Genomic DNA, 27,793 nt, shown 5'->3' with positions numbered 1-27,793 from the left:
CTGAAAACACACACACATACACCCCTTTCCCTAACCTGGCTAGATTCAGAGAGAACCTATCCAAAGGGGTGTGGTGGCAACCTCAGGATTTCTGAGAAAGTGCTTTCTCTTTAAAAATTCTTTTTCCCCCACATCATATATATATTTTTTCAGTTACAGTTGACATCCAATATTATTTTATATTAGTTTCAGGTGTACAGCATAGTGGTTAGACATTTATATAACTAATGAAGTAACCCCCTTGATAAGTCTAGTACCCACTGGGCACCATACATCGTTTTTACAATATTATTGACTATATTTCCTAGGCTGTGTACTTTACATCCCCATGACTATTTTGTAACTACCAATTGAGAAAGTGCTTTCTCATCCATGCTCTCTGATCCTCACAACAGCCTGTCAGGAAGTCATAGCAGGAATTACCCCATTTCCCTTCTACAGTTGAGAAACACAGTCTGAGGGGGGTGTCTTGGATAGGTCAGTGCTTCCTAGGCTTGCATGGTACTGACGAGTGTCCTGGGATGGTTGGTCACACTAATGCTGGGTGTGAGTGCCTTTTTCCACGGCCACACTGCCTCTTAGGAGGAGCTGTCTCCTGCGGCCTGGCCATCTGACACCACCTGTAAAGCCGCGAGTCCTGTGGCCTGCTAACTTCTCCTTCCCTCCACCTCTCTAGTCGGCCCCATGCTGATCGAGTTTAACGTGCCTGTGGACTTGACACTTCTGGCGAAACAGAACCCTGAGGTGAAGGTGGGAGGTCGCCACGCCCCCAAGGACTGCATCTCTCCTCACAAGGTGGCCATCATTATTCCGTTCCGAAACCGGCAGGAACACCTAAAGTACTGGCTGTATTACTTGCACCCAATCCTGCAACGTCAGCAGTTGGACTACGGCGTCTATGTTATCAACCAGGTGATGTCTGGGAAGATGGAGTGAGGGAGGGAATGTGTGTGTACGCCAATGTGTGAGTAATGATGGGGGCGAAGGACAGGAAGGGATTTCCTAGACATCTGGCGTTTCACAACCCCTTGACTGCCATCCTCCTCATCTTAAACGTGTAGGTGAGCTCAATGCCATATAACTTGCCTGCTTGTTGCTATTAATTCTCTTGGGCAAGGAAAATCGGTGAGGTGTTTTGTTTGTTTGTTTGTTTGTTTGTTTTGTTCTTTGGAAGCAGCCTTCCAACAAAATTGACAGAAAAATGACAACCCTAATTCTTCCCAAAATAAAGCACTGATTTTCCTGTCTTTGGGTAGCTGTGTATTTTCCTTTTAAAAAATAAAAACACCCATTTAGACGTCCGACTCTTAGGCAACTTCAAAGTTATTTGGTCTAACGACGTTTTCTGGGGTACCCACAGGAGACAACACCCTTAGTTCAGGCCTGGATGCCAGGCTCCAGCTAAATGTCTGGGGAAGTCTGATTTGTGGGCGGCTGAGCATCCCGTGACTGGGCTGAGTCTGAGGGAAGAGAGCTCACTGTCTGAGCCACGTGTGTGTTGGGCTTAGTGCTGCTTAAGAAACTAATGTTGAAGACATGTCAGCCTCCAGCACCATGACCTGGAGAATCTGATTCACCTAAGAGGCAGCACTGCTGAAATGTCTTTGCTTATTTCCAGTCTGAGAAGCATTATTATTTTTCCAAGAGTATAACTTTGATATTTCAAGTTTATTCTGAATACTTAAATTCATATCTTTAGACTGTAACCTCCTTGGTACAATAACACGTCGATCTTATCTATATACCAAATTTCATTGAAATTCATCAGAAGAGACAGAGTATGCCCATTTCTAAAAGTCCCAGTGTCCCTTTCATTTCTGCTTGAGGCAGAAAGATTGTAGGTAGTTGACAGCTTCCATCAAAGTGAGGGACTTTGTGTGCCTTCCCTTGGACCATAAGGAAAACTGGTATCTGCAGCGGTGTGTCCATCACGCATTTCTGAGGACTGCCGTGCATAGTGCTGTACCATCTGCTGCGGGGAGATGTTAAAAAGATGTAAGGTCCCAGTTCTACTTGCCCCGAAGCCTCCCTCCCCACTCATAGCAAGTGGAGCCCTTCCAGGGAATAGTTTGTTAACAATTCCAAATAGCGTATGACTGGAGGGAGGCTGCCAGATGCTCTGGAAGTTCAGAAAGGAGAGAATGAGGACCTGGAAGACCTAGGATACAAACTAGGTTCTAAGGGCTGGAGGGAGACATGGGCATCTCAGCTGGGGGCCAGTGAACAGGAACTGAAAGGTAGACATGAGCCTTGCAGGCTCCTGGAGATCTAGATAAACTTTGGGTATAAAAATAGCAGAAGTCAAAGGAGAGGGCCAGGTGTGGGAGCTGAGTCTGTCAGGCAGGAAAGAGCAGAACAGCGCCGTTACGGGGGAACTGAGCCCAAGGTTGGGAGGGCAGCTGGCGGGCAAACCCCTTGGGGCTGTTTGAGTCCAAGCTTGGCCAAGTGAAGCAGGGACAGAAAATCTGTGAGCAAGACAGTTGTGGGTCACCTTCTAAGAATATTGGAGAATGTAAGAGAGAACAGGTAAATGCCCAGGCCACTTCAATCCTACAAGTATTTGTTTAAGAAAAGCCCTGTTATCAAAGAACGCTTGTCTGATGCCGATGAGCATGTACTGATCATGGCCAGAGTCCGGAGCCCGTTATTAAAGCAATGGCAGTGAGTGCCTGGGAGAGGGAGACAGCACCACCCGGAGCCAGTAGGGATTGCTAAGAACAATCCTTGCCCCGGCTGCATCTCCTTTCGCTCTGTAACAGTTACAGCACCAGTAGATGAGTGATACATTTAGTCACAATGTTGTCAGATCTCATTCATCAAGACATCTGACGGTCTCCCACAAGTCTTCCTGAGCAGAAGATGGATATTTGTGGTCTGGATGGCATCTAAGTATACACTGTAACGTATACTTGGGTAAAGAAGGCGAAGGAGAGTTAGTGATGATGCAGACTTTTAAATTTAGGTGACTACCTATGGTCAAAGAAGACTACAGGGGAAGATGCTAGTGTGGTGTGTATGTGTGTGTGTGTGTGTGTGTGTGTGTGTGTGTGTGTGTACATACAGAGGGTGCCAAAGAAATGCATACATATTTTAAGAAAGGAAACTGTATTAAAATTGTAATAATATATACCGATGACAAAAGATGAATACAAGTCACGTGTCTACATTTTTTTGGCATCCCACATGTATAGTATATTTTAGGTGAATGTAAGACTTCCCTGTTCGATTATAAAGTCAAAACAAATATTGGACCAGTAAAATTCAGCCACCATCTTAAATTCCTATGACATAATTTATATAGATAATCCTCAGGTTTCAAACAACGGATTTCCAAATGTCCTATACCAGCTATATACTCCTGCCTGCCCCAGTCCAAGCTGGCAGAAACGCTAAGCAAGCCAGCATGGACCAGTGGCACCGCCGAGCTGGCTAATACTAGACTCTGCCTAAACCGGGGCTTCTCTCCAAAGTGTGCTTTCCAAAATGGAGATGAGGCCAAACGCATTTGAGGAATGTTGGCCTGAACAGTGTGAAGCAGGTCCCATTCCTGCAGAGCCTTCAGGTACCAGAGTACGTGACAGCCTCCAGAAGTGCTCAGCACACGGTGTCTCCCGAGCCTGTTTGACTGGAGAACTGTTTTCCAAGAACCATCTCAAGTAATGAATGTTTTTTGGATCACATTTTGGGGAAAGCAGGCAGCCCCCCTCCACCTCCTTACTTTCTCTGGGATGCTGAGACTCCCCCATTCTCCCTCCCTCCTGTCTTTCCTACTTGCTGTTTAGCATTGGAAATATTTTATTTCTAGTTTTTCAAACATATTGATGTCTTTTTTTTCCCCTCTGGCTTTGTCGGTATCATCTCCTCCCTCCCTCATCCACGTCTTTTTGCCTCTTCATCTTTTCCTTCTCTTGCAAGGATTAGCTTTTCACCTTAGGAGAATCTTGGAGAATCTTTCCTCTTTATCTCCCGGTCGTCCAGCTAATTTTATTTCTTCTGCTTCAACTCCACTCTGGTTATTTGTCTGGGAAAATACAGGCTGACGTCCAGATGACCATTTCTAGGAAGGAACTTGAATTCTGCCCTAGTTTACCTGTAAAGAATATTACCTGTGTCATAGCTGTAAAGAACACGTAATACAGTGATGATAGGAAACTGAAACCTTTTAAAAAAGAGGCCAAAGGAGAAACGTTTCCTTTATTCCCCCATTTACAACTTAGAAACCTCCCGTGTCCTCTGTTTTATAGTAATTTTAGAGGCAGAAAGGGAGTTTATGGCATCTGGCTTTGACCTTTGTGCTGAGAGAAGAGGTTCGTTAGAGTCTCTCAGTGCCTCCCTGTCGCAGTCACCCACCCCCCACCCCCCACCCCATTTAAGATTAGAGAGAAAGAATTCTTAAAATAGGGGGGGACTCTGAGACATCTAGTCCAGGGGTTTTCAAACAAGTTTTTAAGAACAGAACCTCTTTTTGCCCCATTAAAATGCTACACAACCCTCCATCTACAGTGGGTCACAGTGGTGCTACGTTACTTGAAGAGGGGCCATGTCGCCATCTCTATCCTTTAACTTCCCCTTCAGTCTTTGCTGGGATTTGCCTGGACCCCTGAGGCCAGATAGTGTGACAACATCTGCACTATTTCACGAGTGAAGAAACTGAGGCTCAGAGAGGGGAAGTAGAAAGTCACCTAAATAACAGTAGAGCTGTAGCTCAAACCCCTGTTCCTGACTCCAGAGCCCTCTCCCTCCCTGCATGGGCAGTAGCTCTCCTTCCCCTAGAGTGTTTCTCAGAGCCGCTGTCCAGTGATTGGCGTGAGCTCCAGCTCAGACTGCGTGGGTTCTGACTTGGCCACTTCCCAGCTAGTGACCTTAGGCTTGAGTTCTTCACTTTACATTCAGTTGAGTTCCTCAGTCTCCTCATTGGTGGGAGGACAAGATTTTAGCACCTATGGCGTGGCGCTGTGAAGCACCTGGCACGTGATGAACCCTCAATACACAGGAGCTGCTATTGCTCTGATTTGAGTTTCTTCTCACTGCCGTACCCCACCGCCATTCTTCCTGCCTGTTCCCTCTGCCCAGTACTGTGGTCATAAATTCTGACTGCTCTCCCTGCCTCTTGCTTCATCCTCATTCAGTGACTCAGTACCAACATCGAGACTCTCCTTCTTGTGTGTGTGGCCTCCCTGGGGTCACAGGATAGGGGATAATGACATAAAAGAGAAAACCATCAGGTGACAGAATCTCAGGGGATGTAGGGACCGTGTCAAGCCAACGAGCTCCTTCAAAGTACGGTGGTGTCTCAAGCGCCACACACACACGGGTGAGCTTTCACGGGACTTTGTGGCTCCTACCTCTGTCCACATGAAGCTATTAACTCCCCCATTTTGGTTTAGGCCCCTCCAATCACCGTAACAACTTACATCTCATGTTAGTGCGGTTGGGTGCTGGTTTCCCGGTTGAGATGGAGAACAAGCATGGCTGTTTGTCCTCAGGTCCTAGCCCACCAGTCTTGGAGAATCCTGCTAGGGTTTTGACACATCCAGCCTCTTGGAGCCAAGGGTGCTGCTCTGAGGCACCATGTCGTACCTGAGGTTCAGCACTGGGACCTTCGTGCAGAGGTCAACATCAAGATAACATCGCAGATGCAAGGGTGCATATGGCATTTCCTCGTACTTTAATCAGGAAAGGAAGCTCTTAAAACCACCCAAGGTAACCGGAACATAGATTGCCATTTAACAACACTAGCCCTAATTACGAAATACAGGATGTTGGTTGAATTAACCATCATAAAAGTTACCACACAGGTGAGGAATACAGGCCCACCTGGCCAGGTGGGTTTGTAATCACCATGGCAGATCTTTGCCCTGGAGCCAGCGCCTAGGACTGTTCTCTCCAATTTCGTTTATGTGTCCTCTGGCACCTCTGATCTGCCAAGACCTTCAGACCCCCAGGCAAGGGTCTGAAGCGCCTGAAGCATTGAGCTCAGCACCCAGGACCCTCTGCAGTCCAGCCCTGACCTACCTCCACCCATTTCCTTCTCAGGCCTCCGTCACACCCTTTGTGTCACAGCCCTGCTGGCATCGCCATCTTGACCCAGACATTCCCTGTGCTCCTGCCTGGTGCCTTTGCTTATGCTGTCCCCTCTGCCCTGCGTGCCTGCCTTCCCCTCCCACTCGCTGTCCATTCAAGGCCCCCCAACCTCATTAGCTCTGTGAAGCCCTGGGTGGAGCTGACTCCTCTCTCCTTGATACTCCCAGGCCACTTAGCGCTTCCTAGGGAGGGATGAGGGGTGCTTGCCCGTGTGTGTGCTCACCCCAGCTGGTGGCCCCTGGACTCCCAGTCCCCCAAGTCTGACTGCGTTTGTCTCCCCGACCACACAGCTCCATGCACATTCCAGTGCTCATTTGGAGTTTGGGGCACAAAGCTGTTCCCTGTAACTCCTGCCTATGTACTGACACCCACTCTCAGGACCCCTTGCTCCCTGTTCTCTGACAAGAGCTGTGCCTCTTGGCAGTGACGCCTCTTTTTCCCAGTCAGGCCAGGTCAGAACCTGCCCGGCCCTTCCCTGGTTTCCTGCTCCTTGCTAACCAGAGCAGGCTGCCTGGGACGCAGCCCTTGGGCTGGCCTCCCTTTTCAGGAAGAATGCAGAGAACCTCCTTTAACTCTGTGGTTATTGATAGTCATTTAACTTCTTTGTGGTTCTGGTCCTTTGGACTGAACATCATTCATGGTCTCACTTTGAAGTTTGACCCTAAGCACCCTCCAGTGAGGCAAATGGTTATTCTCATGGTTCCTGCCGAGGGAAGGCTCATGAAGGGATATAGCTTGCTTGGGTCCCATGATGACTGGGCGGTGAGGCTGGGATTGGACAGAGATCACCTGAAGCCTAAGGTGACGCCTCACCTTTCCATGTTTATTCTTTGAGCATTCAGTTCCGTTACTGGGGAACAAATAGCTCCACATCCACTTGGCAATGCTTGAGTCCCACTGCGTCACGGGCTGGGGAGGGGCGTAGCTTTGGAGTAACAGCCTCAGAACCCTCTGGGAGACTTGCCCAATTATGCTAACAGCTAAACCCTGGCCTGAAGGGCTGGGGTGTGGGGGCAGCAGAGGGGGCACCTGGTTTTGTCTGGCTTTGGAATTTTGTCCCTCTTCCTTTTCATCTTTGCACTGTTGTGAGGTGGTTCCAGGCTGCTTGTCTGGGACCAAGTGTGGGCAGGTTTGGAGGGAACCCTTTGGACCCTCGTGAGGAAGAGCATCTGTCACCAGACCTCAGCAGTTTATCTCTGTCGCTGGGCCAGCCAGCTGGTTCCTAAATGAGGCCCAGATGAACTGGGGTGAAGCCGACTCCTGAGTCCATCCCATTACTGAGGACAGCTGCCTGGGCCTGTGGCCCCCATGGGTTTGGTTTCTATCTTGACCATTCATCTCTGTTTACCATCCTCCACCCCTGCCTTCCATTTCTCTGAGCTGTCAGCATCCAGATTGATGTGTGCAGGAATGGGGCTCGGGATGGGTAGGCTGATCCTGTCCTGCAGCACCCTCTCTGTAGAGCACTGGGACCTTTTGGAGCTTGGGGCCCCGGAGAGTTGTGGGAGGGCTGAGAGTGTCAGTGTCCCAGTACTGTTTGTGCGCTGCCCCAGTGATCCGATGTCTCCTTTGCTTTGTGTTTCCCCCTCTCTGTCCATGACTTGCTCCGTTCTCCTGGGGAATGTGTCGAAGCACTTAAAGGTACTCACCGGGCTGGTGAATCACCTCCCTGGACATTCTTCTGGGAAATGCCATTTTCTCTGTTCACCCTTGACTTGGGGACGGAATAACCGCTTATTAGGAATTTGCCTTTGCCCCAGAATAAGGGTGGTCAAAATGGGCCCTTTGTGCTCTGCAGCCTTGACAGTTGCCTCTTCCCTTATCTCTCCCCTTGCATCCATCCTTCTCTTTTCTTTTTTTTCCTTCCTGTGATGGCCTTTTGCCTTTACTTAATTCTGTTTGTAGCAAAGCCAGCTGAAGGAGGAGATTCTCTCTGTGGTCTGCTTCTTACTCTCCACCTACCTCCTCTTCTATACCCTCCACCTCCGAGAGAGAGAGAGAGAGAGAGAGAGAAGAGAGAGAGAGAGAGAGAGAGAGAGAGAGAGAGAGAGAGAGAAAGGGAGAGGGAGAGGGAGAGACAGAGAGAGAAAGGAGTGTTGACCTAACTACTGCTGTGACTGCTGCTACTGCTGCCACCACCACCGCTGCCACCCTGGTAATGTCCACATGCCCCCAAATCAAACTCAGAGCCCAGGCCCTGCTGGTCAGGGGGAAGCTGTGTAACAATCCTGCCAGTGTGCCATGCCTGGGTCCCGTGGTCTTCCAGGCAAGGCCGTGAGCTCTGTGGGCTTGCTTAGAAATGTCCGCCCATTGTGTAGAGGTCTAAGAGACTTTGCCTTCTTAAAATCAAGTCACAGGTGAGCTCATACTGTATGTATATAGACTTTTATATCCTGCTGCTTTCTTAAATTCTGTATCATCAGCATCTTCCCATGTTGTTTCATAGTCTTCATAATCGTCACTTTCCATGCCTTCATAGTAACTCGGCATGCAGTTCTACTGTAATTAACTTAGCCTTTCCTCTGCAGCAGGCCTGGAGGTCATTTCCGCTTTCTCACTAGTGTCAATAATACCAAGATGAACATCTTTGAGTGTGAAGCTTATTCTGTGTTTGCATCTGCCACATTTACGTTTCCCCAGGCTAGGTTTATCGATACAGGATTACGGGTTCAGAAAAGGTTTAAACATTTTTATAGTTCTTAAGATAAACAGCCAAATTGCTTTCTGAAAGAGAAGGCTTTATTTTCTAAAGTGTTTTTGTGCAGAAAGTCAGTGCCTCAGGAACAGGGAGACAGGCAGACATCCCGCTATGGCTCCTCTGTGTTCACCTTACCCAGAATCCCTGTGGACTGTTCTTTTAGCTCAGTTCTTTCTGAAGGCAATTTACAGCCTCTGACCTATGTTCTAGTCTGTCGCGGGCCAAGGATGTACTCACTCTTGTTAGGAATTACTTTGTCAAGCAGAGAACCAACCTGTCAGCTTCCTGATCCTGAAGGGCCCATTCGTTTCCTTCACTCATGGAGTGAAAAACGTAAGTCTCAGATCCAGGTTTTGTTGAAGGCCTGTCCAAGCTCCAGGCTACCGTATTATTATGGTTAAAAACCAGAGGCCCAACTGCTGTGAAATCATGGGTGAATTGCTATTAGCTCTCCACACATTCAGCATTTGTATAATCCCAGGCCCTTCCCAGCAATCTCTGGGGATCACCTCCCAGCCAGCCTGTCTGTCTACCATCCCCAGGTCCTGCTGCAGGACTGCCAAGCCAGAGCTTCCTCTGCTTTCCTACCACCCGTTTTGTCCAGGCCTCTCCTCGGTGTCTCAGTGGGCACAGAAAAGCATGCGGAGGGTGTTTCAGCAAACATTCCCATTGACTGCAGAACTGCTTCAGGATTGAGGGGGTGGGAGCCTTGGGACAGAGGGGAGTGGCATTGTGATGGGCAAGAGCCTGTGCCCAGAAGTGACATTGTCTCTCCCATCACAGAAATTCTGATTCCTCGAGTGTCTTGGCTTGGGGCTGATGTTTCCAACCTCACTGCTGCTGTGTCTTTTGCTGGAGAGGGGACCAGGCATGGTCAGTCCCCGAGCCATCATGGTCTGGGGACACGTCTGCTGCTGAGCACATGTGTGCCTGACATCCAGGGAAAGCAGGGTGGTTTGACAGATCTTCTAGAGACTATTAGAACTTGGACAAGCAGGAGCCATGGCTTTTCTTACTTGGTTGTCTGTCCCCTGTTGGAATCAGGGGAAGGCTGCACTTGGCTTAACTAGTCAGAATTTGCCTAGGGATTGGACCAGACTTGGATATCTGTCCCACAAGCCCCACAAAGGCTGCTTGCAAGTGCAGTGCTCATGCCCAGGGAGCAGGGGCGGCATGAAGTGGGGAAGTGGGGGCCCTGCCTTAGCCCCAGGGCATGCCTTCTCCACTTGCCCACCATTACTGCCTGGTCTCCAGGTCTCACATGAATCATGCAGCAGCTTCCAAACCGGTCTCCCTGCCTTCAGTTGGGGGGTGGGGCACAAGCCCTTTTTGACGTGTAAAACATAATCCTTGTTTAAAACCTTCAAAGGCTCCCTGTGGCCTAAATCAAAGATAAAGCCTGAGTATTTTAGCAGAGTCCTCAGCCTGCCCCTCCATGCTATGATTTGGCCCACCTCTCCCTTCAAGTCTTATTCTGGCTTCCACATTCTGTCTTTCTTGTAGTTCCTTGAATGTTCCCTTTTCCTTACAGCCTTTACAAATGCTGCTGTCTCCTAGGGAATACTCTTATCAGGCCTCCCCACTAAACTTGGCTAACTTTTCTGAAGCCTTCTCCAATCCCCTAGGACTAGATTAGTGTCTCCATCGCCACCTTTCCCGTTTGTGCTTGGCTGAGTACCTCCGCTCCCCCCTCCCCTTTCCTCCCCTCCCCTCCGCTCCCCTCCTCTCCCCTCCCAGCTGTCCAACATAAAGCATTAATCATCTACTACAATTGCTTATTTAACTTGAAAACGCCTAATAAGTGGGCCTATGTCTTTTCCTTTTCTGTATCTCTACTGATAAGTATGAGGTAGACACTCAATAAATATATGAGAGAAGGAGAAACAGGATCCTCTGGTCCTCTTCTGTCTCTGGGGCTGGCTTGCTCTTTTCTTTTTTTGGTAACGGCTTTATTGAGATATAATCACATCATGCAATTCACCTATTTAGAGTATATAACTCAGTGGCTTTTAGTATATTCAGAGTTATGCATCCATCACCACAAGACCAATTTTAGAACATTGTCATTATGCCATAAAGATACCTCACGCCTCTTAACTCCCAATCCCTCTGTTCTCCCCAGCCCTAGGCAACCGCTAATCTTTCTGCCTGTGGATGTGCCTGTTCTGGACATTACATTTAAATGGAGTCCTAACAAATATGTGATCCTTTGGACTGACTTCTTTCACCTAGCATAATGTTTTCAAGGTGCATCCAAGTTGTAGGATGTGTTTGTATTTCATTCCTTTTCATTGCTGAATAATATTCCATTATATGGATATATATCACATTTTGTTTATCCATTCATCTGTGGATGGACATGTGTGCTGTTTCCACTTTTTAGCTTTTGTGAATAATGCTGCTGTGAACACTGTAAAAGCTTTTATGTGGACATATGTTTTTATTTCTCTCGGGTATGTACTTAATTTCTGGGTCATATGGTAACTCTTTATCTATCTGAGGAATCGCCACACGGCTTTCCAGGATGGCTGCACCGTTTTACATTTCCATCAGTAATGTAGGAGGAGTCCATTTTCAGTGGACATACTGTTTGCTCTTTCTCGTCTTTACTGTAAATGAGGGCTCCAGAAAAAGGTTTTAATAGCCCTTGAGAGCCATCTGATACTTCTTAAAGACACGCCTCTCTGCCACCCAGCTCTGCCAGAAGGTTTGCTGCATGATATGTCTGAAGGTAGCTTCTTTCTTCTGTTCTCTCCTCTGAGGAGCGTGGCCTTCAGGCCTGTGCCGGGCCTCCCACCTCAAGTCTCCTCATTCTACACCAGGCCAGCATGCCTGACTAAGCCCAGGCTCCTGTCTTCTCCGTACTGGCCATTATTGGTTCTGCTGGACCAACTCATACACCCGCTGTGAGGATTGTATGCCAAGTCATAAAAGGCTTCTCTGTGAGCTTTGGTCAGTGCGACAGCTGCCCTGTCCAGTTGTAGAAATGCCATGTCATTTTTGCCTTTCTTCTTTCCTTTTGTGCTCTCCCTCTGTTAGGAGGAGCCAGTTGTCCTAGAAGGAAGGGATAAGTATAACTTGTGTCTACTAACATAAAATGAAGCCTATGCTTTAAAAAGCTCAGCCTTTCGTAGGGTCACCATCATCTTCCAGTGCACTAGATCCCATTCACCAAGTGCGACTTCCCAAGCATTTCACGTCTCTAAAGGTCTCTTTCCTCTGCTAGTATGTATAGAGACTCTAATGTGAGCCAAAGCCTGACTCACTGGAGCCTTGATCCTTTTAAGAAATCCCCCTCCATCAGAGAAGCGGGATTTGGGGAGGAATCTTGAAATTGAGTGGGAAGGACACACACAAATATGAGAAGAGGAGGAATCGCCAGGTTGGATCTCTGGGAGAAATTTGAAAGTTCTGAGTATTCAAGATGGATGGGAAAACCTATGCTGTCATGATGATAGCTGACGTTGTCGCCAGGCAGTGTGCTCAGGCCTCTCCATGCATTGTCTCTTTAACACAACCTACCTGTTGTTGCCCCATGACCAAATGAGGAAACTGAGGCCTAGAGGTATGATTTGCCCAAAGTCACATAGCTAATGAATAAAAACGCTGGCATTCCTGGGATAAAAATGCGTGTGTCTGTCATACCATTTTAGCTTGGCCAACAGTAGGTGCTTGATAAATGTTTACTTGAGTGAATGAAGTAGCAGGTGCACTGGATGAATGTGCCAGTGAGGAGGGGCAGGAATGATGGCTGGGCATCTTCCTAGCCCTTGAGAGGAATGGCACCTGCTGTTGGCGGTGGTTGGTGGACTTGCCAGGGCCTTTCTTGTCAAGAAAGTTACCAAGGTGTTACAGCATTCCACCCAAAGAAGCCTAGAGCGGACGTTTCTGTTATCCCAGGGGAGGAAGATGAGGATGTATTCTTTCCTTATCATTCTGCTGATCTGGTGTTCCCTAGGGGCGAACACCTACAAAAATGTACATTGCCATTCCCCACTCCCAGGATCACGTAGGTGAGGCCAGGCTGGGAGGAAGGATGGGAGGAGGGATGTGCAGTTCAGGTTCTAAGTGTGGGCCAGACACTGGAGAGCCTTATTGAGTCGCAGGAACTATTGCATCACACATGGGAACGGGCAGAACCCGGTCTGCTCCTTGGTTTCCTCCTCCAGGCTGCCATTGTTTTAGGAGCTTGGCTCCAGAGGTGCCCATTTATGGCCCCAAATTTCCAGTTCCTGGGAAAGAAAAAATGCTTCGTTAACAGTCTCAGTCAGGCAACAGTTGTGGCCAGGAGACCAGGTCCTGTGGGTAAGAGCCCCCTGCCTCTGTTATTGGGGAGTGTGCTAAGAGAAGGGAGTGTGGGGCAGCCACCCTCGGGGTTCTGCTACACAGGTGTGGAGAGGTGATGTTTAGACACTGCCCTTTCACTCGTTGGAAAAGTGTTCAGTGGGTCTGAATTGTGTTTAAAAATGTTCAGAGAAAGATAACTCTTTTCAGGTCTTCATGGGACTGGAGGAGCAAGATGGAAATTACCAGGTGCAGGCCTTTCCCCATCACTGAAAGGTCGAAGGGTGTGGGAGGAATGAAGTAGATCTGGGTTGGGGTGAAGGTTGTCACAAGGTTGTTGAAGATGATTAATGACACGCCATGCATGTAAAACACTTATCCTGTGCCTGGTATAGCGTATCCCCCCAGTGAATATTAGCAATGTACTGTTGTAATGATGATGATGATGATAATAATAATAATAATAATAATAATTACAACTTCATAGTTTTCACATGCAGGCCCTAAACTTTGAACTTTTTGCCTCATGACTTACACAGAATTAGCTGAAGGCAGAATTCTAGATAACTTAACTGGTGGGACAGCCAAAGAATACAGTGTGTGCCATTGGTCAGTGTTCTCTTTTCACCGTATATGGTTAGAAAGCTTTGTCAAGGGCTGAACAAGGGGCTCTTGTGTAAGAGCTTTCCTTAATTCATTCAGTATTCTCTGCGCTGCTTGTCTGGCTTCCTGGTACTTGTTTTCCTTAAGTGGTTCGTTTCCCTGAGTCACCCACCTGAGGCGGGGTGGTTGTGGTGCTGTCCTCCCGCTCTGTATTCACACAGGTAGCCTTGTGGAGCACCAGTTTGCAAGTCCCCTCGGGCGTCTGGAGAGAGGACTTTGGGCATCCCCCTTTTGAAACTGTGTAGCCACTGCAGGCCCTGGTGGGACATGTTTTTCCCCATGGGGGCCCTGATCCTGTTGATCCCAAGAGATACTGGCAAAGAGCATAAAGTGAGGATTCCGGAGTGTTGGTGTGGGGAAGAGTCCCAGAGAGCGGTTTCCAGGCTCGGCCTCACGTGGAAAGGTACTGGCTCAGGTGGTGTGAGTGGGTGGCCATCAGCTGTTACCGGTTAGCCATTGGCCGCTGATATAACTGCCGTGGCTAAGCTAACAAGCGCGGATTGTGGATTGCGGATTACAGAGGCCGACTGCAGTTAGCACGGCAGATTGCAGTTAGCAAGTGAGGTTTGTTGGCAGAGAAGCGGACGGCGGGTTGTGGATTGTGTGGCTCCTGCCTCCTGTGTCTCCAACCCAGCCACCAGCGAGACTATAGTGGTATGACTCCCCTATCTATGGCTCTGTGGGTGTTCCTTTTTGGCCTCACCACATTCTGTGTTCTTACGCGGGGAGCAGGACCAGAGACCCCGCATGACACCCTGCATGACAGTTGTGTTCTAGTCCCAGCTGTGTCCCATATGTAGCCTTAGTTTCCTCGTGGCGTTGTTACGAGGATTCCGGTCAGGATGAGAGCATGTGTGTGGAAGGGCTTATGAACTGGTAAGTGTAAGGATGGCAGGGTTGATGCTGTTGGTGTCCTTACTAACTTAGGGCCATGGGACTTGGTAAGATCAGGGATGCATGCTGGTGACCCTGAGGGGACCGTTTGGTTGGAGCTTCACAGGAAGGATTGCTCTCAGCCATTGCACGTTGAAACTCAGTCATCAGTGTGTCACCCATCCATCCATCCATCCATCCACCCACCCATCTATCCATTCTCCCATCCATCCATCCATTCAGTCATCTATCCATCCAGTAGTTATTTATTGAGCTCTTATTTTATGCCAGGCAGTGTTCGAGGTAGTAGGTGAATAAATAATAAAAAATTCCAGCCTTCATTGAGCGTACATTCTAGTGGGAAAGACTGAAAATAAACAAGTAAATAAAATAAACACCTTTGCATGAATAGACTTGGTGCTTTGGGACCCAGTGGTCAGCATCCTGAAGCAGGCTTTGTCCTCTCTCATACACCCTGTTTCTATTGTGGTGTGTGTGCCACACTGCTTCCCACCATACTCTGTGAACACCGTAAGGGAAGAGGTTGAGTTGGATTCGTCACATTTCTCTGGTGCCTAGTTAGTGACAGATACCTGATAGGCACAACCATTTAAACAGGGTAGAAGTGAAAAGTCCCATAGGCACTGGTTTCCTGAGTCTCTTTCCTAGAATTAGTCTACATACAGTAGATAAATAAATGACACATGTTTAAATGCCTTTTCACCTAACAGTACTATTTTGAAGATCATGTCCTTTTAGAGCTTCCATATTTTTTTTAAATAGCTCTATTCCATTACATGGATGTGCCATGATTTATTTAACCAGTTCCCTCGTGATGCTTATGTCATTGTTTGCGATCTTTCGCTATGATGAACACCCCATTGGGAACAACATTGTTCATATATCATTCGCACATTTGTAAGTCCTGCAGGATAATTCCGAGAAGTGGGGGATTGCGGACGCAGGGCATACCACTTGGTATTAATTTGTAAATGAGGACAGAAAAATGAGGCCTGAGAGTGGACTAATGACCCTGTGTAGTGGCCGACTTACCAGTCCCTGTGTTCTGCTCAAAGGCCTTCTGGCATCTGATCGCCCTTCTTTTGTTTCTGCACTAGGCCGGAGACTCCATGTTCAATCGTGCGAAGCTCCTCAATATTGGCTTTCGCGAGGCCTTGAAGGATTATGACTACAACTGCTTCGTGTTTAGTGACGTGGACCTCATTCCAATGGACGACCGTAACACCTACAGGTGTTTTTCACAGCCACGGCACATTTCCGTAGCAATGGATAAGTTTGGATTTAGGTAAGCGCTGTTCACCAGAGTCCACAGAAAACACGTTTCTCTATGATACGACAACTGGAAAATGCAGTTCCTCCAGCCCAGGAGTGTCTCTTTAGGCCCTGGAGAAGAATGCCTCCGCTGAGAAATGGGTGCTTTTTAAGCCCAAAGTCGGTTATTACTTGAGGAGCAAAATGGAGTCCAGAAATGCCTATAATCTCTGCACATCGAAACAAGAAGAGTTTTTCATGTTTGGGATGGCTCTCGTCTTTAGGCTCCAGATAGATGCTATATTTCCTTGCTTCTCTCCCCTTCCCTACCCACAGTTTGGGAAGCAAACTGGAATGATTTTCCCCCAGTAAATGCTTGGACTTGGATACCTCAGCAAATGTTCCTTTGTACTTTAAGAAGGAACATGATGCTGTTTCTCAGCAACGCACAGGCTTTTGCTTAAACCTGGGGCCCAAATGTTTCTACCAAAATACCCCTAGTGAGGAAGCCAGCTGATGCCTGCTCCCGGGACACTGGTATAATCCAAAGCATATTGTCGTAGGTGGAAAATTACCTTGTAGTACATTGTTTTATCTTAAAAAAAAAAAAAGTGTATTTTGTTCCGTAATTTACCCACATTTGTGTTAACATAAAAATGGTTTAAAAATTACCTATCAGTTGCATAACCTGACCTTTCCCTTCGTGCTGTAAGAAGCTTCAGGAAGCTGTGCTACAGGTGCCACATGTATGGACTCCCTTCCTCGGCCGATTACCACAGTGTGGCTGGCCTGGGCCGGCCAGCAGTCCTTTGGTTTAGATACAAATGCCTTCTTTCGTACTCATTTTATTCTCATAATCCTTTCTGTCCTCCCTTGCACAGGGCATGAGGTCTTTGAGATGAATATGGGGATGTTATGAAGTCGCTCCTCCAGATCAAAGGCCTAAACTTGCTGTCTTAAAGGGGGAAAAATTGACTATAAACGTCACTCTCTGCCCTCGTATCTTCCCTCCCTCCCTGTTTGTGTATCTTCTCTTTGAGACACATAGGCTCATACCTTGGCTCTTAATTCCTCCCTTGAAGTATGATGGTGATGACTTAATTCTTTACCACAGCACCATGTCTGTTTTCCCCAGAACCTCTTCGCCTTGGGGGATGGGGCAGGAGGAGGTAAGAGAAAGCAGCACAGACAGCAAAAACAGATCTTGCCAACTCAGCTTGTACTTCCTCTTGGAGTGGCTGAGTCCATTTCTGTAAAAACAGATTATCAAAAAACTTTATTGGCCGGGCCACCTCTGGTTCAAACAGTCCCATGACAAGTGCAGACTGTACTGGGAGGTAAGCCGAAAAGTGGATGACTTGGCACCTCAGTGATGGTGACACCTTATTACAAATAGATCACTTTAGATTCATTAAAGCAGACCCTCAGGGATCTTTGCCTGTGGATACTTACAGTCAGAATTCCTACATGTGTTTGAAAATTATAATGGTTTTCTTTTTTTTTTTTTTTTTTTTTAATGTTCTCTATGGCTTGGCTGACTTCTCCCTCCCTCTCTCCAAGTCTGAGTTAGAGTTTTCCATAATGGGTAATAGGCTTTGGTCTCTTTGGATTCCAGTAAGAGCCTGAGTGTGGTTGGAATTGCACACACAAGGGTCGTCACAAAACCACAGCCATTAAAGGACCCATGTTCTTTGTACTCCTGATTCTTAACATTTCTCATCGGTGTTTCTTCCTCTGCATCCCTCACGAGGCCATGATGCTTAACCATTGAAATATTGAAGTACAAAAAGCCTTGCACAGATGAGAACCCAGATGTCCTGCTGCTTAAACATTTTACTATGTCAGGATATGGTAGAAATTTCTAAGAAAATTTTATTTTAGAAAATCTTCAGAAATGCTATCTTGGTTGTTGGAGTCAGTGTTCAAGCCACTATACCTTTGGTATACTAGACTGGTAGGTGGGACAGCGCATAACAGGCCAGGCACACGCAGGCTCTAAATCACTCTCAGATTCTAGGACCTCCTAGATAAGGTTTTCCTGCCCAGGAGCAGGATACTTGGGAAGCAGTTTCCTGAGTGGTGCAGAAAAACTGGGCTTATGTTCGTGTCAGTCACTGACTAATTTTCCTAGATCACCACAGAGGCAACATAGTATTCTTAGAGGAAGACTCTACTTTTTTTCTTTTTTAATTTTTTATTGAGGAATATTGGGGAATAGTGTGTTTTCCAGGGCCCATCAGCTCCAAGTCTTTGTCCTTCAATCTAGTTGTGGAGGGTGCAGCTCAGCTCCAAGTCCAGTCGCTATTTTCAATCTTTAGTTGCAGGGGGCGCAGGCCACCATCCCATGCGGGGATTGAACCAGCAACCTTGCACTGGCAACTTTGCTATTGAGAGCTTGTGTTCTAACCAACTGAGCCATCTGACTGCCCCTCCGGAAGCTCAGTGGCAGCTTGTTGTCTTCAATCTAGTTGTGGAGGGCGCAGCTGACAGTGGCCCATGTGGGAATCAAACCAGCAACCTTGCTATTGAGAGCTTGCGCTCTAACCAACTGAGCCATCCGGCCGCCCCAGGAAGACTCTACTGTTTGCTATCTGGATTGTCTCTAAAATAATCTGCATCTGCTTAAAAAAACAACAAAAAAAAAACAGGAAAAAACAAAACAAAGAAAACCCTCATAAATCCCCAATTAAAAAATTTCAGAGAATAAAAATAACTGTAGAAGTGTTTCTGTTTTGAGAAAGTCAAAGCTTATTAACCATTAATCCCTTGTGTGTGTTTTTCCCCCCAGCCTGCCGTATGTTCAGTATTTTGGAGGTGTCTCTGCTCTAAGTAAACAACAGTTTCTCACCATCAATGGATTTCCTAATAATTATTGGGGCTGGGGAGGTGAAGATGATGATATTTTTAACAGGTAATGGTCACAACTTAGATCTCCTTGTTCTCTGTCTCCCTTCACTTCCAGTTTTTCTTTCAGTGCTTGGTTATTCTGCAAGGATTGGCCCTCAGGAGGGATGCAGTCCCCACTCAGCCAGATTTACACGTGCCCTGTTGTAGCAAGGTGCTGAAGATGTCTTTAGGAAAATCAGCTTCTGTGATGTTTGCATCAGCCTTGGAAAATGTAAAATGAGAACCTAATAAAGGGGTGATCTTGATGTGATGTATGCCCCATGCCATTTTGTACTGAAGGAGTAAACGTGCCCTCTGCAAAAATTCAGCAGCTCAGTGTGGTCCAGTGTGAGTGTGAAACAAGTTTTTTTGGGCAGGATCCCAAGTTCTTCACAGAATCTTTGTACTATTTTTATTTTATTTTTATTTTGGACTATTTTTAACATACACAAAAGAGGACAGAGTAGTGTGATGAAACTCTGTGGATCCACCCAGGCCCAACAACCATCATTTCATGGCCAGCCCACTCCATCCATACCCTGGGGCTCTTTGGAAGCTGGTAAAACCTTTATCTGTGGGTTTCGTTGCAGATGGTAAAAACCCATCTGTCAGTAGCATTTGAAACCAACCACATTCTGCCCAGTCCTCCCTGGCAATGGAAGCTTCAATCCTGACAGCCTCAGGGAAGAAGAACCTACTTTCTATGAGCCAGTCTGAACTTGTCACTGAGTTTGGTGTCAGAACACACCCTTGTGCCTTCATGAATCAGAGTACACTAATTTGATCAGTTAACAGAAGGTGTCTGTCAGAGTAGCACCCAAGTCAGTCAAGGTTAACTTCGTGTGAGAACTTGGCAGAGACCCAAGTCTTTAATATAGGCCTTGAAGAAAACTTGAATTTTCGAGTATGCAGATTGGTTATGAAGCATGCACGTATTGAGTATCTGCTGCATGCAGAGCACTGTGTCGGGTAGGCCCAATGGGGAGGACACCGAAGACCTGAACTTGGGGTCCACACAAACAAACTCGCTTCCACAGTACCACACCTGGGCAATCACTGGGCCCGTATGATGGCATACAGGGCTGATGTGACACCACAGACCTTAGTGGTTGGAAAGGTTGGGGGCTAGGGAACACCAAGGACGGACACCCTAGGGTGGAGGGACTAGAAGGATGGGCGATTTGGGGAGCAGCTTTCTTGAAAAATAAAAGACCTAACTCTTAAATTATGCACCTACTTCATTGTGTGCCAGGTACTAGGTCAGCACTGGGTGGTGATGGTGGTGGTGGTGGTGTTGGTTCTCATTCCTTTCCCCCAAACCTGCACAGAATCTTCCACCCTGTTCTGGCTGCGTCTCTTCTTATTCCCCGCTCTCTATTCTTATATTCCTTACCAGAGAGACGCCTCCTCAGCCCAAAACCTTTGGGAAACACTGCATATTACATCCCTTTGGACGCTCACAGCTCTGAAAAGGCCTCCATGATTTAGCCTTTGCCCTACTTTCCAGCCTCGTTTCCAGCCGCTCCCTACTCCCTACTGCAGACCCTTTCACTCACTAGTCGGTGGAAGCTTGTGTTGCTCCCTGAGGGTTCTGTGCTCCCCGCCTTTTCCTGTGCTGCCTGAAATGCTCTGGCAGACACTCATTCATTTTTCACAACTTGGCTCTGCCTAGTTTTGCTCCAGGTAGAGTTAGTTGCTTCTCTGTGCCCCACAACCCTACCTTCTCCTCTTCACCTTCATCCTGGCACTGACAGCCCTGTGTTCTAAGCATCCACACTGAGTGTCAAGAGGGCAGACACCCCTAGAGCCTGGCACATAATAGTCACCAACACAAACCGTGGAACCCGTGGTAAAAAGACATGGGGAAGGGCTTGTGAGTTTTAACCAGTGCCATGCTGGATTTGGGGTATGGGCCAAGTGAGAACAGTAAGGAGGATGGTGGATGGGGCAAGTCTTGGCAGCTGGGGCTATTGGACCCCAGCCTTATGGCAGCTCTGTGATAATGATTTGTCTGTCCCTTTACTCCTTACAGGTTGGTTTTTAAAGGCATGTCTATATCTCGCCCAAATGCTGTGGTTGGGAAGTGTCGGATGATTCGCCACTCAAGAGACAAGAAAAATGAACCCAATCCTCAGAGGTATGTTCTGTGTTCATTTATATTCCTTTCCCCACCTTTAGGATGAGAAGGCTGCAGGAATGAGACTCTAGAGAGAGCTCCATGCCTCGTGGAAAAAGGGAGGGCTCAGTCTATGGGGTGGGTGGGGGACAACGAAGTACAAACATTTAATGGTTTTGTTCTTAAGATTTTTGTTTTGACTCCAACCACTTTTCCCTTTTTTTCCTTGTAGGTTTGACCGAATTGCACACACGAAGGAGACAATGCTCTCTGATGGTTTGAACTCACTCACCTACAAGGTGTTGGACGTAGAGAGAAACCCGTTATATACCAAAATAACAGTGGACGTCGGGACACCAAGCTAGCATTTTGGTGCACTGATAAGAGACCTAAAAATGGCCAGGGACCTCTGCTGTGTCTCTGCCACTGTGCTGGGCTGGTCCCTCTCATTCTCACCAACCAGAGTGATAGCCCCCTCCACCCATCACTCACATGCCTTTCCAGGTGACCAGAAAGAGTGGGATATTTTGCCCCCAACTTGGCTAGGCATATGATTCCTTAGCTCTATGAGGTGTTTGTAAGTGTAGAAACTGTCAGCCTTTGGGGGGTTCTCAGCATGTTCACAGTGTCACCCCAAAGAATCTGAGCTGTATACAGCCCCAAATTTGCTGACTGTGGGACTTGTTCCCAGCGATAAACTGCTAATTTGTTGTGAAATAGGTAAGAATTTTGCTTTAAATCGTGTATTGTTATTTTCTGAAAAATTGGAGAGTGCTGCTGAAATTGGATTGGTATGATGTTTTTTGGTTGTCATATTTTAACGGAAAAAAACACAGTTTAACCATTCTCATTTTACCTCCTCCCCCACCCTCTACTAGTGGTATACAACTATTGCAATCACTGTGTATGTGTCTTTTCTTAGCAAAAACATTTTAAAACTTGAGCCCTGGACCTTTTGCCCTGCTAACGTGTGAATTCCAAGGTAACGTTAGCCACCAGAGCAAAAAACCTTGGGCATTCTCACATTCAGTGGCCTTTCTCCAGATTGTCTGATTTCTGAATGTAAAACTTTTTAAACATAGCAGTTTGTAGTATTTTAAAGACCAAATGGGATTCTGATTCTGATCTAGCTTGATTTTGTGTTGATCCAGATTTGCATAGCTGTTGAGTGTTAAATCATGGCAATTTATTTTTCTGAACATGCTATGTGAACTTGAATTTCCTATGTATTTTTATTGTGGTGTTTTAAATGTGGGAAGGGAACTGAGCATTTTTTTAGGGAAAAAAAATGATGCTGTAGTGGCCACGACTAGGTCTCTGATTTAGCTGGCAGGCTAGGTTTTGCCAAGAGCAAAATCACCATTGGGCCCTTTGATGAGAACAAGGCCTCCCGGTCAGTGTTATCCTGTCTCCTGTCGTACCTCTCACCTCTGCAGGGAGGTGGAAGCCGTGGCCTGCCAGTTAGAGCTCCCTGCCTCCTCCGTGCCTTCCTCTCGCCTCCTCCCACTCTGTCCCCATCCTCGCCTTCCCCAGGCTGGCTGGGTGGAGATAACACCACCTCCTTGGTCTGACCCCTCCCGCCCCCCACCTCCCATTCGGGCCCTAGGCTGTGGAGTTGTGAATGACAGCAATCAGGTTGTTTATTGGCCCTTAGCCTTGGGAGGTGGAAGGAACCTCAGTTCTGGCCCCCATGGAGTCTGGGGTCTGCTTCCCTAGTAGGTTCTGCCTGGCCCACCTTGTAGGACCAGTTCTCCTTCTTCCACCCCCTTTTTCCCTCCCCCTTTTTGTTCCTTTGTCTCTTGCCTGTTCCCTAAAACTTGCCTGTGGCACTCAGGGTCAAACAGACTATTCATTCTCCAGCATGAATGTGCCTTTTAATTAGAGATCTAGAAAGAAGTTCAGCTGAACCCACCCACACTCCCCAACAACCACTCTGGTGCCTAAAGCCTCCCCTTTGCCCTCAGGTTTTTAGCAGGTGCCTTCCGCTCCAGGGAGGCTGACCCCAGGGGCTGTCCTCCCCAAACCCACCTCTGCTGGGAGAGGCTTAGCCTGTCTGGGGTGAGATGCATGAGGCAGTTTCTAAATACAACTGGGGGCCCTTGCTGGGTCCAGCCTGGGCTAAGAGCATGAGATGCAGCTGTCTAATCCCAGAGTGGACCTTTTAGCTGGTGGCAGCTTGGACCCTATCACTGACCTCCTGGGAAGCAGCCCTCAGCGTGGAGGTTGCATCTGGCCCCGGTCTTATCTGTGCCTTTATTGCTTTGAGCATCTTGTATGCTAACTTGGTTCTTTTTCTGAAGCCTTTGTATTAAAATTTATTTTTCACTGCAGAAGCAGTTGGGCTATGCAAAGAGTATTCCTTCTGTCAGCTCCTCACTCCTTAATAGTGATGTTCGTAAAACTAAGAACAACTTAGAGGGAGTTTTGGGAAATGCAAAGAATTCTGTCCCCAAGCCTCTCTTTCTGATCCCAGATCCTGACTTTTCCAAAGTGCCTTAAAAGAAAGGAGACAAATTCCCTGGGTGGTAATTTCTTTGTTACCTTACTCTTAAAAAAAAAATTCAGATTTTTTTTTCTGTGTTGTTTTCCTGTTATATTTTCCTTCATGTTGCATTGGAATAGTCACATATGTGGTTCATTCTGAGAACCAAGGGAAATCCTGTGTCACCCGTTCCTCATTTGCTGACCTTCTGGTGCTCCCAATGTTAGGCCTGGACGCTTGCCTGGTTTGAGATGCTGTGGGTCCCTCAGGGCTGAGGGTTCAGGGAGCATTTCCTTTACCCGGAAGTTGTCACCATGGAGTTGTCATGTGCTGTGCCTTTCTCTGTTTCAATCCTTCCTGTTGCTGGTGGCCCTGTAAAGTGGCCTTTGGCAAAGATCAGAGAGCAGAGGTGACACAGGAGGGTAAAGGAAATTCTGGTGCTGGCTCTCAGCCTGGGCAGTCTCTGCTGACCTCAGGGCTGGCCAAGGGGTGCCCCACACAGCCAGGACAGCACCTTTCCTGCCCTAGAGACCTGTTGTGCTGTGTATTTTGATTCCGTGTGTGTGCAAATGTATGTATTTACTATTGTAAGTGGGAGGGGGGAATGTCTGACTTTGGTGTTCAAAACAGAACTGTATTTTTGCCTTTAAAATCCAGTAATATAACGTGAATAAATGATCCTATCTTTGTAACTGCAGGTGGTTTCTCTTCTGATTTAAGGGTTTTGGGCTCTCCCAGAGCTGGAGGGCAAGGACTGGGGTTGCCTGCTGGGAGGATCTGAGGAAAGCAGAGGCCTGCCACCTGTGCCTCCCTGGCTCAGGGGTGTCCTGGCTGGGGCATTGGGTAGCAGGAGGTGGTGGTAGATCCACATAGCACCCAGGAATCACACAGCTGGAGTACACACACTTCCCTGGAATCACCTGATAAGAAAAATATTGAGATGTTCTAATTTAAATTACAACGGCCTGAGAGTGAGAGAAAGAGATCTATTACTCTTTCATGGCTTTAGGCCAGCTAACAAGACTTCTCACATTCCTATTTTACCTGTTGGAATTTCAGATTAATTTCTAGGTGGCTGTTTCACAGCTTATTTTAGCCAGGCACCATTCCAACTCTAGGAGCCTCCGCTTGTTGACAGGTGGGCTTTCCAGAGCCACTTCACAGGAGCGGTCATTTCTTTGTTCAGACTCTGCTATCCCAGAGTTGTTCCCACTTCACCTTCTCCCAGCCCTTTGCCTATAACTTATGTAAATTCTTTCAGACTAGCTCTTTCTTCCCCCTACTTGATGTATAAAAATGCTTTCAGAACTTGGGGATGACGGACATGACTGGCTAGCCATGCTGCTGGTAGTTTAGACTTCATGCCCTAAGACCGGTCTTTTGGCTAACATTGTTGGCTCAATAAAGCCCTGTTTACAAAAAAGACTTCAGGGGCGGCCGGTTAGCTTAGTTGGTTAGAGTGTGGTGCTCTTAACAACAAGATTGCTGGTTCGATCCCCACATGGGCCACTGTGAGCTGCGCCCTCCACAGCTAGATTGAAACAACTATTTGGAGCTGATGGGTCCTGGAAAAACACATTTAAAATAAATAAAAGTTAAAAAAAAAATAGGTAGTTGCATTAAAAAAAAAAAGACATCAGTCATAGAAGTTAAAGATTTTTAAGTTTAACAGCCATTTCTGCATTGGAACCTCATTTTCTTCTCTGTATAACGGGAATAATAACACAGAGATTTTTTTGAGGCTTAAAAGGAATGATGTATCTAAAACAATAACTGACACCTTACTACATAGCAGCTAGTGCCACTTCAGAACAGAATTTTCCCTAGCAGTTCTCTGGCCACATTTCTGCTGTTTTCAACAAATGCCAGGATAGTTCTGAGATAGTTCTTATATACAAGGTGTCCACGGTGTCAATTAGTGTTATCCAAAATGAGGTTACTTCTCAGCCGCAGAAAATTTAACCAGATGTTCTAAAGGGTCTTAGTTATGACCCAAGGAAGTGAGACAGTAAGTACCCCGGGTGCTTCCTCCTTCCCTGGGTCAAGCACCAGCATGCTGCTTGGATCGAATTGGCATCTGGAAGAAATGGGTCAGAGGGAACCAGTGTGCGGGAGAGGTTGCCCCTGCTGTCCAGGCTGGTGGAGCTGCAGGCCCTGCTAGGATAGAGCTGCAGAGGTGGGACAACTTGGGAAACAGGAGCAGGAAGGGCAGCCCCTAGTAGCCTCCCTCCTCCTCCCCAGGCTATCTGACTGTCTCTACCCATCCTTGTGACTCCTGGAAGGAACCTTAGTGGCCCCAGGCCTGGGCAGAGGTGGCCTGGGGCTCAGATCTGATCTTTGAACAGGAGACTCTGGTCCTTTGGACAAAGTGCTGCCTTACAAGGCTTTGTAAGCTGTAAGGTCTGGATTAAGTGCAGCACCCTTCCCTCCCCAAAGATACACATACCCACACAGATGCATGACATACCTGACATGTGCCTATGAGAGGTCAGAAATCCTGGTTTTAATTCTTGCTGTTGCCTCTTGCTAGTTCTATGACCTTGAGCAAATGACTTAGCCTCTCTGTGCCTCAGTTTGTTCATCTGTGTAATGGGGATGACTACCTGTTTCATAGGGTAGTTATGAAGATCAAGTGAGTTAATACTTACAAAGCACTTATAACATGCGTGGCTCATAATAGGCATTGTATGTGTTACAAATGTTAAATTTTTTTTAAACACGTGGGCACGTGCTGATGTACATACAGACTGTTGTGTACACATTACCAACATACACGCCAGATACAGTGGAGATAGGGCACATGTCTGGGGCTTAACCATGTGGCAGTTGGGCAGGTGAACTTCAGGGTAAGTGACCACCCCTCTTATGGAGACACCCAGGTATTTCCCCACCCCTTTCTGACCTCACCTGAGCGAATGTGTTTGGAATGACAGCCTTGGGGAGGGAGGGGCCTTGAACCCCCCTTGGTGGGCTCCAGGCGCCAGGAAGGGAAGAAGGTAGGAGGAAGGGGGCCAAGGACAGGTTCCCAGAGTGCTCTGTCTCTAGTCTCCTACTTCACATGTGACCCAGACCAAGGGTGGCCAGGCAGAGCCCAGTAGTCATGAGTGTGGGTTTGGTGGGTGCCAGATCCCTCTCTCCCCCCTATAGTAACTCTTTTCCATGGGAGAATGTGACCTGGATGCCAAGCCACTGACCCATAGATGTCCTTTGGAGACAGGGCTGTGGTGCCCAGCTACGTGGGTGCCCATGTAGGTATGTGAGTGGAATCTCCCCAGGCAGGAGTGTTTGCTGCTGGTGACAGAAGCTGTGTGTGGGGAGAATGGGGGAGACAGAGGTCAAAGAAATGAGAAGATGACCAAGTTCTAGGTGTTACCAAGTTTCCACCACACTCCCAGTCTCATGTTTCTTCCAGGAGGTGGGAGTTCGGACATTCCTAGGGGCCAGTTTCTTAGAACTGGAACTTCTTACCCCTTTAGAAGGGAAATGAGGTTTGTTTGGCTGAACCAGTCATACCAGACAAACCTCATTTCCTTCTGGCAGAGTCCCCAGACAGGGAACGTGGCTGCTGCTTTTGTCTGGGCTCTGGGACCTGTACCCAGGCTGGGAGGCAGAGGAACCTGCAGGGCACAGTTGTCACGGGGAATGATAGTGTCAGTAGACCAGAAACCAGAGAAACATGGCACTTGTAAGGACATTGGCACTGGAGCAAGATGTATACCAGGTCACCAGGCAGGGGTTCTGGAAAAAGCCATACAATGATCGTTACCTCTGGCTCTCTGCCTTCCCACTCACTGTGTAACTCTGGGCAAGTTGATTCCTCTTTCTGAGTCTCAGTTTGCTCTTCTGTTTTATGAGTTGCTCTCAGAATCTGTACCTAGTCTCCCCATAGTTCTGTCCAGCAGGAAGTGCCCTGGTCTTGGGTAAAAATAGCAGGATCACCCTGGCCTGCCCTCTTCCCTCTGAGGGCTGCTTGAGCATGGAGGGATAAAACTGTTAAAGCTTTAGCTGGTGGGGAGGGTGGGGGTGTTGTTTTGATGCTATCTCCCTCTTCTGCCTGAGGCCCCTGTAGGTTCAGGGCAGACCCCTCTCACCTGCGTTCCCCTAAGTTTTCAAAACCCAGGCTTCCTGATCATCCCACGGGACCTAAGGAGAAGGACAGGCATGGAGGCAGGATGGCTGAGCCTCTCTGCTCAGCTCCTGGGAGAAGAAAGTGGGATTAAAGCTGATATGGGAGCCTACTTCTTACCCAGGCTCCTTTCAGGTGGACCATCTTACCTGTGAAACGGACTTGGAATATCCTGACTTTAAGAAGGTTTCCTGTGGAAATGCAATTCAAAACCACACTGGGATACCACTTCACACCCATTTTGATGGCTGTTATCAAAAAACCAAAATAACAAGTGTTGCTGAGGATGTAGAAAAATTGGAACCCCTG

At 47.5% G+C, this 27,793-nt stretch overlaps 1 protein-coding gene across 1 annotated transcript in view; it reads left to right on the top strand.

The window, feature by feature from the left end:
- B4GALT1 (beta-1,4-galactosyltransferase 1) overlaps positions 1 to 24,050 on the top strand; it is a 49,836-nt gene extending 25,786 nt beyond the window's left edge. Inside the window, exons 2-6 of the mRNA XM_033123114.1 lie at positions 677 to 912; positions 15,721 to 15,908; positions 18,663 to 18,785; positions 20,793 to 20,897; positions 21,109 to 24,050. Of these exons, the coding sequence (XP_032979005.1) occupies positions 677 to 912; positions 15,721 to 15,908; positions 18,663 to 18,785; positions 20,793 to 20,897; positions 21,109 to 21,241 (785 nt within the window). The 3' untranslated portion in view covers positions 21,242 to 24,050. The remainder of the gene's footprint in view (positions 1 to 676; positions 913 to 15,720; positions 15,909 to 18,662; positions 18,786 to 20,792; positions 20,898 to 21,108) is intronic.
- Positions 24,051 to 27,793: the final 3,743 nt, after the last annotated feature.

The sequence above is a fragment of the Rhinolophus ferrumequinum genome, chromosome 12, assembly GCF_004115265.2.
Source record: "Rhinolophus ferrumequinum isolate MPI-CBG mRhiFer1 chromosome 12, mRhiFer1_v1.p, whole genome shotgun sequence".
Classification (NCBI taxonomy): Eukaryota; Metazoa; Chordata; class Mammalia; order Chiroptera; family Rhinolophidae; genus Rhinolophus; species Rhinolophus ferrumequinum.
Note: the sequence above shows the minus strand (reverse complement) of the source record. Positions and strands in the feature narration are given on the sequence as shown.